General features: G+C 50.5%; 1 protein-coding gene across 2 annotated transcripts in view; it reads right to left on the bottom strand.

Moving 5' to 3' along the window:
• Positions 1-4,685: 4,685 nt before the first annotated feature.
• BCL2L13 (BCL2 like 13) overlaps positions 4,686-15,216 on the bottom strand; it is a 65,308-nt gene continuing 54,777 nt past the window's right edge. For both annotated transcript variants that reach the window (XM_022577140.3, XM_022577139.3), the window contains one exon: positions 4,686-6,822. In XM_022577140.3, coding sequence (XP_022432848.1) covers positions 6,076-6,822 — 747 coding nt within the window. In that variant the 3' untranslated portion in view covers positions 4,686-6,075. The remainder of the gene's footprint in view (positions 6,823-15,216) is intronic.

A 15,216-nucleotide genomic window follows, 5' to 3' on the forward strand; every position in this document is an offset into this window, starting at 1 on the left:
CAGGAACCACAGGCATTTAAAAGACGTGGAGGTAATTTCAAGGCCTATGTCAACCAGTTTCCAAAATCATGTAACTAAACGCACCCTTTTCTCTTTTCAAGAAGTCAAGGTTTTGATAAAAATTTTAAGCTACTGGAGAAGCTACTGCATCTGTCCTGTGGGGCATGTCTGTGAAGAGTCTTACACTTTCATCGTCAGCCGTGCCCCCAGCTCATCTGCACCTATGAAGCTGCTTATGGAGAGAACAGGTCTCTAGGCATATAAGGTGAAAGAGCAGTTAGACAGCATTTGTGGTGGCTCCCTTTTCTAGACACACAGTCGGTATACAAGTAATAACAGGGACTTCCCTGGTGGTCCAGTGGTTAAGAATCTGCCTTCCAGTGCAGGGGATGCAGGTTCGATCCCTGGTCGGGGAACTAAGATCCCACATGTCACGGGGCAACTAAGACCCGATGCAGCCAAAAATAAATAAATTTAAACAAAACAAAACACTATAGTCCAATAAAATTTGAAAAAAAAAGAATACAATAACAAAACGCAATCACTTAGCACCAGAGTAAACCAGAGTACTTACTATTAGAAGCAACACAGCCCGGTCTGTTCCGAGCGCTAAGTGTTTACTAGGATTGGTCTGTGTCCAAGTTCAATGGTGGGTAGGGTCCAGGTCTCACATCACCAGTAACAGAAACGCCCTTGTTACTGTGACCATGATGCTCTGGGGAAGGACAATTCGAACACGAGTAATTAAGTACTGATAAATACGTTGTTACCAAAACCACCTCCCTGTTCCCTGAGGTTTAAACTTACCAGAAAAGAAAAATGACTCCGTGGTTCAGCATCGAACACAGCACCCCAGGGCTGGGTCTCAGGCTGACACCTGCAGAATGCTGCAAGTCCTAAAAGCAAGTAGGTGTGGCTGTGCCTCTGGAAACAATCTTCTAGATTTAAAGGGTTCATGTCACCATGGAAACAGGGTGAATCGCACATGAACACAGACACAGGGATCAGCCAGTACAATGTGTCTCAGCAGGGAGATACTTTCTTCCAGGCCCAGGAGCAATTTAAACTCAAGTAGTCAACTCTATAAACTAATGGAAGAGAAAGGAGCTCTAAAGCACCAAATAATCCCAGACTATCTCTTACAATACTTTAAATTTTTCAGGGACCTCCCGGGCGGTCCAGTGGTTAAGAGTCCACGCTCCCACTGCAGGGCCACGGGTTTGATCCTTGGTTGGGGAACTAAGATCCCGCGTGCTGTGTGGTGCAGTAAATAGGTAAATAAATAATTTGTCACAGCATCTTTACCTGCCACTGTTTTGCGTACATTAATACAGTAAGCCACCGTTTTAATGCAGTTTATACATGTTTTGGTGTCAATTTTTCCAGACCAAGTCAGATATACTTTCTTGGTCATAAAGCAAGATGACCGCTCTTCTCCCCAAGCCAGCATCATACAGAGATTCCAGCCTTGAGCACATCCTGGCCACCAGGACTGGGGTACATGCTGGAAATTGGTGCATTTTACATCACAACCCTCGTGGACAGAATTGAGATGTTTTTAATTAAGAGAACGTTTCATCCTGCTTTTTAAGTATTTGAATTAAGTGATGGTTAAGAGAACAAAAGGTGCTCGGCATCACTGAAAGTCCAGAGACCCATCCGGTGTACTCAGACCAGCTCCTGCTGGGCTGCTTCTCGGGGCTGCAGCCCCGGAGCCGCTTTTATTCTCCAGCAAGTTCACCAGCTGTGCGAGTGGGCCTTTGGGTGTTGCTAGCGTGTTTTCAGAACCTGCAGTCAAACCACATAGGTACGTACGTAAGATGACAAGGCTGATGGTCTGGAGGCAGCCCTCCCGAGTCGAGGCAGGGGGTTGCTGTGCGAACATCAGTGTCTTCAAGGCTCATTTCATTACATCCTCCGGTGTCTGCTCCCAGCGCCATTCACAGAGCTGCGCTTTGCTGCCAGTGATGAAGGCAAGCGGAGCAGGAATAACCCACAAGCCAGCTGTGCGGGCGAGCAGAGGGACCTCACACAGGAAGAGGGTGTTACCACGGTGACCGTTTCACCACAGGCCTTAGGAGGGATGATAGCATCAGAATCCATAATACGCAGACCGCAGCGAAGGAACAAGTCAGGTAGAAAGAGGCACTTTCAACCTGAAGAAGGAAATGAATAAGCGTGACAGCAAGGAGAAAACAGCAGGTCTAGGAAAACAGTAAGTTGTCACTTCCTTCGGTGCCGACCAAGAACCCAGCCGGTTAGTACAGTTCTCTCACCAGAAATCGTCGTCCAGACGTAGCAGGGAGGGGCCCACCTCCTGGCTCTCCCTGGGGAAGGAGGCCAACACTTGCTCTAAATAGCTCGCGGGAGGGTGCGGTGTGGCCATGAGGGGCGGCGGGATTGGCGGCCCTGCGGACGCCTGGGGAACAGCCCCCTGGGCTACAGCAGCGCTTGCGGTGTAGACGGGACGGTGGAATAATTGTCTTGTGCGAAGAAAGGGGAGATGCGGATCAACACTTCAGCAACTGACTTCCCGATTAGGTCGCACTCCCAGCGTCAGCTCCCAAGACGTGCCTGTGTCCGAGTGGGTGCCCCCTGCACCCCGGGGGGCACAGACAGGCACCTGTCCCCCACACCACCCAAGGAAGCCAAGGAGACCCTAGTCCAGCGGGGCGGCTCTGGAACCGCCAGGCGCCAGGTCCATGTTGGGAGAGGCCCCTCGTGCGGTGAGCAGCTGGGACAGACTGATGAAACCTTGGCTCCTGCGTGCAGTCCCACGGAGCTGGCTCAGCACCTGCCCAACCGCAGCCTCCCCGGGGCACGGGCCGCCCCACGCGGTACAGGGTACCTGCCGGTACCTCTGCAGGTTACAAGGATGGGAGACGCCGGGGAAGCCCTAGACCTGAGTCAGAAGCTCTGACTGTCGCCTGCCGCACAGATGCCAGACGCCTTGGGACAGTAGTGACCCCAAGGGGGTGCGAAGGGGAAGCGTGATGAGGGAGGCCCTCCGACAGCCCCTGGCGTGTTGTGACCGCTCAGCCCCTCTGCTGAGACGATAATGACCACCCTTGTTTAGGGAAAGGAAAAGAGACGCTCCCTGAACTCAAGCCCAGCTCACAGCCGACCCTTGCGGGGAGCGGAGAACAGGGGGGCTCCGTCAAGGACAGATCCTGGTCCTCTGGGGAAGAGGACACATTCTCCTGGCATCAGGTGTGTTGCTGAGACTTGACACGAGATACTGCCTGCGTGGAACTGGTCCAGAGGCTAGAAGCTGTTTCTACAAAGTGACCAGACAGCCCCTCTTGATGAAATGACCACGTCAAATTCTTGGTAAGGAAAGTTTGTGTAAACAGACATAAGAAATTAAGAGAAGAGGGGAAAAAAAATCTTACCTACAATACCTTTCATTTCTATAAAACATCTCTTAAAATAATTTAAAAATTCTACGGTTATGACATTTGTCCCCATGCCAAGCCTTCAGGGAAAAGGCAAGGAACAGGCACAGCTTTTATATTAGCAGGAATCAGCAAGAGCCCGAGGAAATGAATTTCTATGGGAAATGAACAGGGGCGGTTCACACCCAGGGAGAGAGAGAACAGGCGAGCGGAGGATCGGCCTCTGGGAACCAGATGGTCAGCAGATGGCTTTTCATCTAGAAGGCTCTCTGGGGGCGGTGCTGATGGCCGTAAGGCACACTGGGACTGACTGGTTTCTGAGGCCCTGGAGTTGTCACCACTTTACTCCAGAGAACATAAACTAGCATTCTTTAATCCTGGTATTTTTCTCAAGAAACCTTCAGTGGCTTTTGCCAAGTGATCAGAAATCATTACATTCAATACAGCAGTTAAGAGTTCTGCAGGACCTACCAACACAGCAGTTCAAACGAGGGTGACGAGTCTGAGTTCCACACCTGCGTCCCACCATCATCCTCCCTCTACCTTAGACTCAGATGTTCCAGTCCCACCAAAAAGGGGGTGGGCAGCTGAGAAGCAGTTTTTAACGTCACAGTAAAACATGGGAGCCGCTACCACCACAGTCCTTACTAGGCGCTCCCTCCTCCTGTCCACAACCAGAGGGGACGCTGAGGTCCTCCTATCACTCGGGAACCCCGTGCTTGAAGGCCACGCTGTCTGGGTCACTGCTGAGTAAAGCGTGGCCCCGCCTTACCCCTCCGCCGTGGAGAACGCAGACCTCAGCCTCCGCAGCGCAGACCTCCCGCCAGCCGCCCTCCCGCCAGCAGCTCAGAAACGAACCGGCTCCTGTTAGTGCTTCAGTGCGCTCAGCCAATGGGCTTGAGGATCCAGAGTTCACATGTAAACACTGGAAAGAGAATATTCTATCATAAAAGGGAAGAGAATGAAGACAACTCAGCAGTTCGCTCTTCCCCTACGAAGCACCAGTGCTGCAGTCGGAACACACGAGGAAAACCCCCACTTCCCTCACCTCTGGCTCCTCAGTGAAGGACACCAAGACCCTGATCAACGTCCCTCCCCAACGAGACACAAAATCTCAGAACGCACGATACTGCCTGGTAAAGCTGCACAGACACACAGACACACAGACACACACACACACACACACACACACATTCCAGACCTTTCTGACCAACTTCTAAACAGTATCGCTTTAGGAAGAATATTTAATTTAAAAAAATAAAACAAATAAAGCACATTTAGAACATCAAGTTTTGGTGATCAGGATAAAGTAATTTTATTACAAATTTCAGGATTTAAAAAGTAACCTGTTACGTTTACTAGGATAAATCTGAGATGACCTGTCTCAAGCACGTGTGTCCCCATCCGTGACACTGACCTCAGGCATGATGAGACGCGGTCCCCCCGTGAGGGATGCGGTCAGCGGATGAGGCTACGCTGAGTCTCCACGGGCACGTGCTGACCGTGATCATTACGGTTTGTCACTCTGGCATTTGGGCCGTGAGGAGCTCAGTGTAAGCCTCCGTTATGCAACTCTGAAGCCAAGCTAGAACCTCAAGGGCAGCCTCTCTTCCCTGCTTTTTACTTCAGTGATATTTAGGAGACTTCGTGTACTGAATGACGGTTATGATTCCCTGGTCTGTAAGCCCACGTGTGGAAACCCTTATCACCTGGCAAGAGACCGCCAAGGAGCGGCCTGACTGGGAAGGAGGCTGAGGCCAGAACCTGGGAATCCCGCTAGTCCAGGTCACGGACAGCGATGCCCAGCAAGAGAGACGCTGCCGGCTGGCGAGTCCCCGTCGGCTCAAGGGTGCCCACAGACAAAAGGGCTGCGAGCAACCTCGATAGGTCAGCTAAGCCACCCTCCAGCTTCCGACGCGGAGACAAACTTGCCCCGCGGTCACGGACAGGGGCCCCAGGTCTCTTCCGTCTTGTACGTTTAAAGACTAAAGGCAGCATCTTTACAAGGGGAACTGCGGGAAGCATCGGGCGAGCCCTCTGCACGGGGCCTCGGGGCACCCTGGGGCGAGGCGGGCAGGGCAGTACCTGAGAGGCGGCTGAGACCCAGCAGAGCACCTGGGCTGCGGGACTGAGGGCGGGAAGAACAGAGGAGCTGAGAGACTCCAGGCAGGAGCACGCCAGCAGCCGAGGGGCCCACAGCCACGCCCTCCTGCCTGGGGTCTGCCCCCCAGGCGCCCCCATGGGGACCCTCTCGCTCTGAGACTGTGGCTCTCACGGGATGACGTTATCCCCGGGGGACGTTTGGCAACACGGGGAGACACGTGGGGTGGGGCTGTCACCACTGGGGAAGACGCTACAGGGCTGGTGGGCGGAGGCTGCGCACCCTACAGGGCACAGGCCCCAGGCCCGGGAGCTACCCAGGGGCTGTGGATGCCAGGCGGGGGGGCACTTTACACACAAGACCCTGAACCTAGCAGGCGCCCAGGCCTGGGACCTCCAATCAGACCACTGTGCGCAGCCTCCAGCTCAAGCCCTAACACGTGGGTCGGCCCCCTGCCCTGCGGACCCAAGGCCTCCTGACCCCGGAGTGTCCAAGGGATGTCCAGCTAGCTTCTGGCCGCTCCAGTCCAGTCGACACAACTAAAACCATACACCTTTTTGTGTTCTCTCTCCGAAAAATCTACTTCCTTCTCAGAGCCAGTGCCACCCCAACTGCCACCGCCAGGATGGCAACAGCGGCGGCTGCCCCCCCGAGGAGCAGGAGGGACTTGCCCTCGGGCGGCGGGCCAGCCTCCTCGGGGCCGCCCGGGGAGGGCCCTGCACCCAGCCCCCCCCACCCGCGGGCCGCCTGCCCTCCACCCGGCGGGGCTGCTGGGGGCTCCACCGGAGGCTCTAGCGGCAGGACCCCCTCCTGCTCCAGTCCGGCAGCTCCGGACGCGGCCGCTCCCGCCTCTTCTTCAGCGAGTTCCACGAACAGAGATGTCGTGGGACTGGCTGGCTGGCCGGCCGACCCCTCGGGGCCAGGCTCCCCGGCCGCCATCAGGGCAGGGGCCGCCACGGCCGCCGCCTCCGCGCCCTCGGGAATCTCCTCCTTCTCCACGTGCACGATGTCAGAGTTGGAGGAGTTCTCACTCTTCTCTCCAGCCCCGTTGCTGTCCAAGCTCTTGACTTCTTCGGGGTCCACTGTGACCTGCTGCCACGACTCGGGACCCAGGGACACCGGTGGGCTCTCGGTGCGCCAGCTCTGGCTGCTGGACAGCGACACGGGGAAGCCCTCGGCCTGCCAGGACGCCGTCGCGGTCGTCGGAGACTCCGGGGGGCTGGCGAGCGTGGAGCCGCCACTGGGCAGGATGTAGATGTCGTTGCTGTCCTCCGCGGCGCCCGCGGGGCGCTCCTCGTCCTCTGGCTCCAGGGCAAAGACAGCGCCCTAGGAGATGAGGGGGCGGTCAGTGCAAAGAAGGGGAAACAGACCTAAAATAAATGTAAATCTGGAGGCAGCCCCTTTCCTAAACTGAACTTCCAGGGATAAATGCACTGTTTAAACCTACAGTTTTTGGACTGAACGTGTTTGCTTGTAGACCAACACGGGAAGAATTTTTAACAAGACGATCCTCTGACCAGTTTCTTCAAAGCTGAAAAAGCAAAAAGCTGATTTATATTCTTATCAATTTATATACATTTAATGCAATAAATAATGCAACACAGCGGAGAAAAAGGCAGGCAGCTTGTGCCCTAGGGATCTATCGCTCGGCCGGGCTGGTGCCGTCAGGAGCCCAGACAGGGAAGGACGTGCTTTGCTGGCAGCCGGGGAGGTGCGGGAGCCTGGCGGAGGGACGTGTGAGGAGCGGGGAAGAGCCACCGCCCAGCAGAGGCCCAGAAACGTCAGCTGGGGACGGGAAGCAGCCTGCCGTGACCAGGGAGGTGCCGGCAGCAGGCGCCACGGCCCTGACTCAACGGCAAGGGAACGGTCATCGGCCACTCGGTCATGGATGAAGCCGCCCCGACGATGGGGAGGGTGCGGGGGACGCAGGCCTCCCGCCCTCCTGGCGGCGGGAGCCACACAGCAGCGACACGGCCACGGGCACTCCAGGCTCCCTGCGGGGGCTGTGTCAGCTCCGGTCACAAGGAAGAACACGACTCAATTTTGGTTCTTGACAAATTCACCATCTAGACGTGAAGACCGACACAGGAGGCACACATTTCACTGCGACACCGGCAGCCCTAAGGCAGGGGACACACGGGGACCAGGAGGTTCACGGCAGAGACAGACGGGAAGTCACCCAGAGTCTGGATGACGCCCACAGATGCTACGGAGTCTGCGGAGCATATGCAAGCAAACCAATTCCCACTCTACTTTGTGGTTACGGTGCCGTTTATACGAAGCAGAGTAGTTCTGCTCTGTGATCCGGTCACACTCGAGTTGTCTGGAGATAAGCAATATGGTCCCTTGTGTCCCCTATCCTTAGACTCACATCTGCAGCCGAGGGCCTGAGGGTCAGAGAGATCCACGTGCTCACCAGTGGGAACTCCCACCAAGGGCTAAAAACAGAACCTCCAACAGCAAGAACTGATTTAAAAAGCAAAAGCAAAACAAAGGAACCATAATAAAACGGGTAAAAATTTTAATCCTCAGAAAGGAGACCTTTGCTACTTTTTATTTAGGGCTCGAAGCCAAAACAAGTGAAATGGAAATTTCACAAGTTGCATCGTGAAGAAATGAGGGAAAAGTTAACAAACTAAAACAGAATTTAGCGTAAAACTACTGTTCTCTTTATTTTTAACAGCTCAAAGCTGAGAGTCAGGAACATTCTTCATCCCGTATCTGGAAGACTTCTTCATCCGACCAAGATACTGGATCAACACGGTTGTCAAGCGACAACTCTGGGGGATGATATGGCCCCAAAGCCAGTCAGACTTAGTTGCATCTTTCCTTGCTGTCATGGACTCTCTACCTTACGACTTATTTCTGTATTTGGGACGTGATTATTTTAATGACGATTCACCAAAAATTTTGTGCTTTTATGTAAGAAGTTTTAAAGAAAGAATAGATGACCATTGAGACTTTGACTCCTGGTCATCTGAAGCAAAAATATAAAAATAGAGGCCTCTCCCTTGACAATTACTGTCATTAATGAAGACTAGGCTTTCAATAAAAGATAAAGCACTGTTTTGGGTAATACTTTACCTAAAACTTAGCACATTAGGGGACTAACATCTACAACTAGCCTTAGATCCATTCCAACAATTTAAATAATTTTTAGCACAAAATATGTGTATTGCTGGAAACAGCTCTCTCTTTAGTCCCACTGATACAAAAAACAGAAAGGAGTAACTTCAAGGGCTCAAAAATATAAAACGGATTGGGACCAACTAGAGTTTAAATATGCATGAAGGGGGAACTCCCTGGAGGTCTGGTGGTTGGGGCTCCACACCCTCACTGCCAATCCTTGGCTGGGGAACTAGATCCTGCAAGCCGCACGGCGCGGCCAGTAAGTAAATAAATATGTACAAAGAATCAGAAAACTATGTTTTGTTTAAACACATGAAGCCCAGTGAGATCAGGTAACTTGCCCAAGGTCCCTCAGCTGCTGTGAGAACTGGACGCCAGTGTCCTTTCGAAGAATTTACTGAAATTAATTCATTTCACTTTCACAGATAAGGAAACTAAAGCAACTGAGATGGGTAAGTAATTGGCCTGAAGTCCAAAGCTGGGACTGGATCTAACCAGGCCGTTTACCTGCAGGGCCCACGCTTTCGTCAACTGTGCTCCCCTAACGCTCGAGCCCAAGGCTCCCCCCAACCCCAGACTTCCACACTGGTGCTTTTTCCTCAGTTTACAGCAAGAAGCAAATGGAAAAGGTTATTCTTGGTGTTTTCGTCAAGCAAATACACAAAGATGTGTTCATGAAACCCTTCAAAGAAAAAGGGAAGTAGAGAAGAAACAAATACGGAGGTAAAGGGACTCTTGTAGAATAAACGTAAGATAAAATGTAAGCGTAACCTTGGTTTTAGTGGTAGGAACGAAGTAAAAACAGCTTGGAGATCACTCAAAGAACCATTTCAAAGTGTGCAGCAGTGCTTCACCATGTCTGTATTAACCACATTTGCTTCGAGTTTTGTTCTGGTTCACACCAGTTACAAATTATTCTGCCACTTCAAGCAGTGTTTCACACGCAGGGTCACAGCGGCCAATGAACTTAACTGTTCCAGCCGAGGACACCGGGGCCGACTCCCAAGACCCCACTCCCTGGTAACTCAGAGACCCACGTCCCCTGGCGTGTACCAGCCAACCCGTATCATTACGATCTCTCTCTCAAGTATTCACTGGAAAAGACAAACACAGATACCTTGCTTCTCTACATTCAGTCAAACAGGGTACTAACGACCAAAATGCCTCTTAGATCGCTATTAACCTAAAATAAGAAAAGAGAGGGAATTCCCTGGTGGTCCAGTGGTCAAGACTCCACACTTTCACCACCAAGGGCCCGGGTTCGATCCCTGGTCGGGGAACGAAGACCCACAAGCCTTGAGGCGCAGCCAAAAAAATAAAAATAAAACAAAAACAACAAAAAACCCCAAAGAAAATACTGTGAGAGAGACTCAGAGAAGTAACTTTCCACCTAATGTGATGACCAAGACCACAAAGAATACATTTTAAACACAGTGCAGTACACGCGCACACTCACACATAAAATAAACAGATCTCATGAAACACTAAACCAAACCCTTACTACACTGAAACTACTTCAGTTGCAAAACCCATTTAACTGATTTTAGATCACAAACTACCTCCCACACTCTGTTCTAACCAGTTCTGACCTAAAAGTTCCCAAGAGACAGTCTTCAAACGTCCTTGATGAAAACAAACATAAACTTTTTGAGGTCTGCAGTTCTTAAAACAGAAATGAGAAGCTTCAAGTCGGAAAAAATAGACAAAAATTTATTTATTTATTTATTTATTTATTTATTTTTGGTACGCGGGCCTCTCACTGCTGTGGCCTCTCCCGTTGCGGAGAACAGGCTCCGGACGCGCAGGCTCAGTGGTCACGGCTCACGGGCCCAGCTGCTCCGCGGCAACTGGGATCCTCCCGGACCGGGTCACGAACCCGCGTCCCCTGCATCGGCAGGAGGACTCCCAACCACTGCGCCACCAGGGAAGCCCCCAAAATTAATTTTATTCAAACTATTTAATATTATTACAGACGACATTTCCCCCAGTAATCTTTCATGTAATCTAAATGTTTCACAGTAAGTATTTAGGTTAGCACATGCCGCAGGAGAAAACCCAGGAGAAGCCCTCCTCACGGTGGCCCCTTGCGGGCTCGCAGGCCTACTAGCAGTGGGAGCTGGGCTGTCCCGGCTCATACCCGGCTGTGCCTGACTGCTGCCCGGCAAAGACAGTCACCACCAAAACTCGAAGGAAACTTCAGACTCGAGAAGCGGAAAAACACACACTCTTAGGGACACATCTGAAAAGCTGACATTTGTAAAAATGTAATGTTTTCACAGAACACTTTTTCACACCATCATTTTTGTGAGCTACAGAAGCTGCTCTTCCATACTGTAATTGATGAAACTGAGGCTCAGCGAAGTTAAATGAATTCCCCCCAAAACTCAGGGCTAATATTTGGCAGAGCTGGGGCCACAAACAAATTGTGATTCCAATCTCAACTCCCACACTCTGGCCAGGGAAAAAATAAGGTAGAAGGCAAGCAAACAAGCGTGCGTGCACACACACACACCCCCGCTACCCTGCAGTCCCAGTACCAGCAGTAGCAGACAGTCACTCTCCACTTCTCTCTCTGGAAAGCTGGCCGCCAGCGGACATGTGCTCCTGACTGCGCCCCAGCGACCCCGGCCTCCTCCTGTCCTCCGAGCCCCGTAACACAGCCACCTCACAGCACAGAACATGCCACCCCGCCCTGCCCTGAGCCCAAGGAGGGCCCATTTTACTCAGCTTCTGGGTGGCAGCGCCTAGCGGAGGGCACAGCATCCACAATCAGCTAAGGGTTACTGGGTAGAAAACCGACACTGTAACTGAGGAGCGCTGGGGGCTCAGTGTGCACAAAACTGAGAAGCAAAACCTTCCGAGGGACTTGCAGCTTCCCCGTGGAAGGACTTGGACGTCTCCACTCCACCCCGAAGTGGGTTAAAAAGCTGAATGACCAGAAATCTCAAAGACTGTAAGAGAAGAGAGGTGATGCCACAAGGCAACCCGCTGTCCCGAGGCTGGAGACGGATGGGCGGGGCTGGGGGTCACCGGGGGACCAGTCCCAGGGAGGCCCTGCAATTCTGAGATTCACCTCTACCCCCCTGGCTCCCTGCTCCTGGGCGAGGGGGAAAATGAGCCCTGATCTTCCTGACAAGCTGTGCCCTCAGGGGGAACCAGTTAACCACAGCCTAACTGCCCAAGAGGAAGGGAAATACTCGCCGGCAGCCCACTTCAACCTTTCAGTCCTGCCCCATGTAAAGGAGGAGAGAGACACAGAAACTCTGGCCAAATTCACGGGGGGCACAGGCTCACCCACAGAGCCTAGTCACAGGACTCCAACGCGCCCGCCACACACCTCGCCACCACGTCACTGAGGCCTATTTACCTTTTACCCAGGACATCATGTCTGGCTATCCAGAAAAAATGACAAGGCAAACCAAAGGGAGAAGAAAAACACGCACACATTTGAAAAGGGGGAGCAAGTTATCAGAACCAGACATGGTAGGGATGCTGGAACTATCGATCAGGAATTTAACACAACTATGATTAATTTGCTAAGGGCTCTAATGGATAAAGTAGACAGCACACAGGAACAGATGGGCAATGTCATCAGAGATGGAAATCCTAAGAACCAAAAAGAAAAAAATGCTAGAGATTTAAAAACAACAACACTGGAACAGAAATGAAGAATGCCCCCCCCCCTTTTTTTGGCCATGCCGAGCAGCTTGCAGGACCTTAATTCCCCAACCAGGGATTGAACCCAGGCCCTGGCAGTGAAAGCGCCGGTCCTAACCACTGGACCACCAGGGAATTCCCATGAAGAATGCCTTTGATGGGCTTATTATTAGATTCCACACTGCAGAGGAAAGAACCTCTTAGCTTGAAGATGTCTCGATAGAAACATCCCAAACTGAAAGGCAAAGACAACAAAGACGGGGGAAAGAAAACAACAGGGCATCCAAGGACTGTGGGACAACTACGCAAGGTGTAACACACACACCTGGAACACGGAAGGAGAAGAGAGAAAGGAACAGGAGAAAAATATCTGTAACGATAATGACTAAGAATGTCCCTAAATTAACGTCAGACAGCAAACCACAGATTCAGGAAGCTCAGAGAACACCAAGTACAGTAAGTGTCCGAAGAACTGCACCCAAGCGTGTCATCCTCAAATTACAGAAATCAGAGGCAAACAAAAAATTCTTGACAAGTCAGAGGAAAAAGTATCTTACCTAGAGAGGAACAAAGGTAAGAATTACATCTAGCTTCTCATCAGAAACCAAGCAAGAAGAGAGTGGAGGGGAATATTTAAAGCGTTGAGAGAAAAAACCTACTGACCTAGAATTCTGTTCCTGAGAAGTTATCCTTCAAAAATGAAGGAGAGGGTGTGGAGAACAGGGAACCCTCCTGCACTGCTGATGGGAATGTAAATTGATACAGCCACTATGGAGAACAGTATGGAGGTTCCTTAAAAAACTAAAAATAGAACTACCATATGACCCAGCAATCCCACTACTGGGCATATACCCTGAGAAAACCATCATTCAAAAAGAGTCACGTACCACAGTGTTCATTGCAGCTCTATTTACAATAGCCAGGACACGGAAGCAACCTAAGTGTCCATCGACAGATGAATGGGTAAAGAAGATGTGGCTCATATATACAGTGGAATATTAGCCATAAAAAGAAACGAAATTGAGTTATCTGCGAAGAGGTGGATGGACCTAGAGTCTGTCATACAGAGTGAAGTAAGTCAGAAAGAGAAAAACAAATACCGCATGCTAACACATATATATGGAATCTAAACAAATGGTACTGATGAACCTAGGGGCAGGGCAGGAATAAAGACGCAGACATAGAGAACGGACTTGACGGGGAAGGGTAAGCTGGGACGAAGTGAGAGAGTGGCATGGACATATATGCACTACCAAACGTAAAACAGCTAGCGGGAAGCAGCCGCATAGCACAGGGAGATCAGCTCGGTGCTTTGTGACCGCCTACAAGGGTGGGATAGGGAGAGTGGGAGGGAGGCTCCAGAGGGAGGGGATATGGGGATATATGTATACGTATAGCCGATTCACTTTGTTATACAGCAGAAACTAACACAACATTGTAAAGCAATTATACTCCAATAAAGATACTAAAAAAAGAAAGAAAAATAAAAATTAAGGCAAGACATGTGATCTTAAAAAGAAATGTATTAAGTTGTACAAGTAAGAATATACAAAAACCCACTGAATTCTACACTTCATATGGGTGACTGTGTGGCTGTGAATTATATCTCAATAAAGTAAACTATTCACAAACACACCACACACGCACACACAAAGGAGAAATAAAGATTTTTCTCAGACAAGCAAAAATTGAAGGAATTGCTAGTAGACATGCCTTGTAAGAAATGTTAAAAGAAGTTCTTTAGAGAAGGATAATGATATAAGTCAGAAACGCAGATCTACACAGAGAAAGAGAGGCCACTGAGGAAGAAGTAGGTGAAGGGAGAATAAAAACTTATTTTTCTTATTCTTAATTGATCTTCCAGATAACAGCTGCTCCAAGTAATAACAGCAACAATGTATTCGATTATGTGTGCTTATACAAGTGACATGAATGACAGCAATGATACAAGGGATGCTCTTACAAGGTACTCACTCACTCACAGTGCGCGTGAAGCAGTACAGTGTTACCTGAAGGTGGACTTGGATTAGTTGTAAATGTATATGGCAAACTGTAGGGCAACCACTTAAAGAGGTAAAAAGAGAAATGTAATGGACATGCCAAGAAAGGAGAGAAAATGCAAACATGTAACATCCTCAATTAAAACCACAAAAGGCAGAAAAAGAGTGGGGGACAAAAACTGGAACAAAGAATAAGGGCAACAAGTAGAAAACAATGACAAATATGATAGATATTCATCTAATTACATCAAGAATTACTTTGGGGCTTCCCTGGTGGCGCAGTGGCTGGGAGTCCGCCTGCCTATGCAGGGGACACGGGTTTGAGCCCTGGTCTGGGAGGATCCCACATGCTGTGGAGCAGCTAAGCCTGGGCGCCACAGCTGCTGAGCCTGCACTCTGGAGACCGCAGGCCACAACTACTGAGCCCGTGTGCCACGACTGCTGGGGCCTGCACACGTAGAGCCCGTGCTCTGCACAAAGAGAGGCCACTGCAGTGAGAGGCCCAAGCACTGCAGCGAAGAGTAGACCCCGCTCGCCACAACCAGAGAAAGCCCACGTGCAGCCAAAAATAAAAATAATTAAAATAATAATAATAATAATTACTTTGAACATCAATAGTCTAAACACACCAACTACGAGAAAGACATTGTCAGACTGGATGAAAAAATAAGATCCGACTGTCTGCTGTGTCTAAGAAACTCGCTTCACGTAAAGACACAGACGCGTTAAGAGTAAACTGACCATGCAGACACTCGTCAGAGGCAAGTGGGAGCAGCCACCAGCCGGGCCCTCTAGCTGTTGCCTGCGGCCGCCAGGCAGTTTACACTGCTTCTTCGTCACAGGGGAGTTTCAACTGCAGAAACGGTACATCCCACTATCAGACAAAGAGAAGGAAAAGATGACAAGAGAACCGTTCAAACCATTTAAGTACCAA

The sequence above is a fragment of the Delphinapterus leucas genome, chromosome 11, assembly GCF_059928025.1.
Source record: "Delphinapterus leucas isolate spDelLeu-1000000601 "Yukka" chromosome 11, BTC_Dleu_Yukka2, whole genome shotgun sequence".
Classification (NCBI taxonomy): Eukaryota; Metazoa; Chordata; class Mammalia; order Artiodactyla; family Monodontidae; genus Delphinapterus; species Delphinapterus leucas.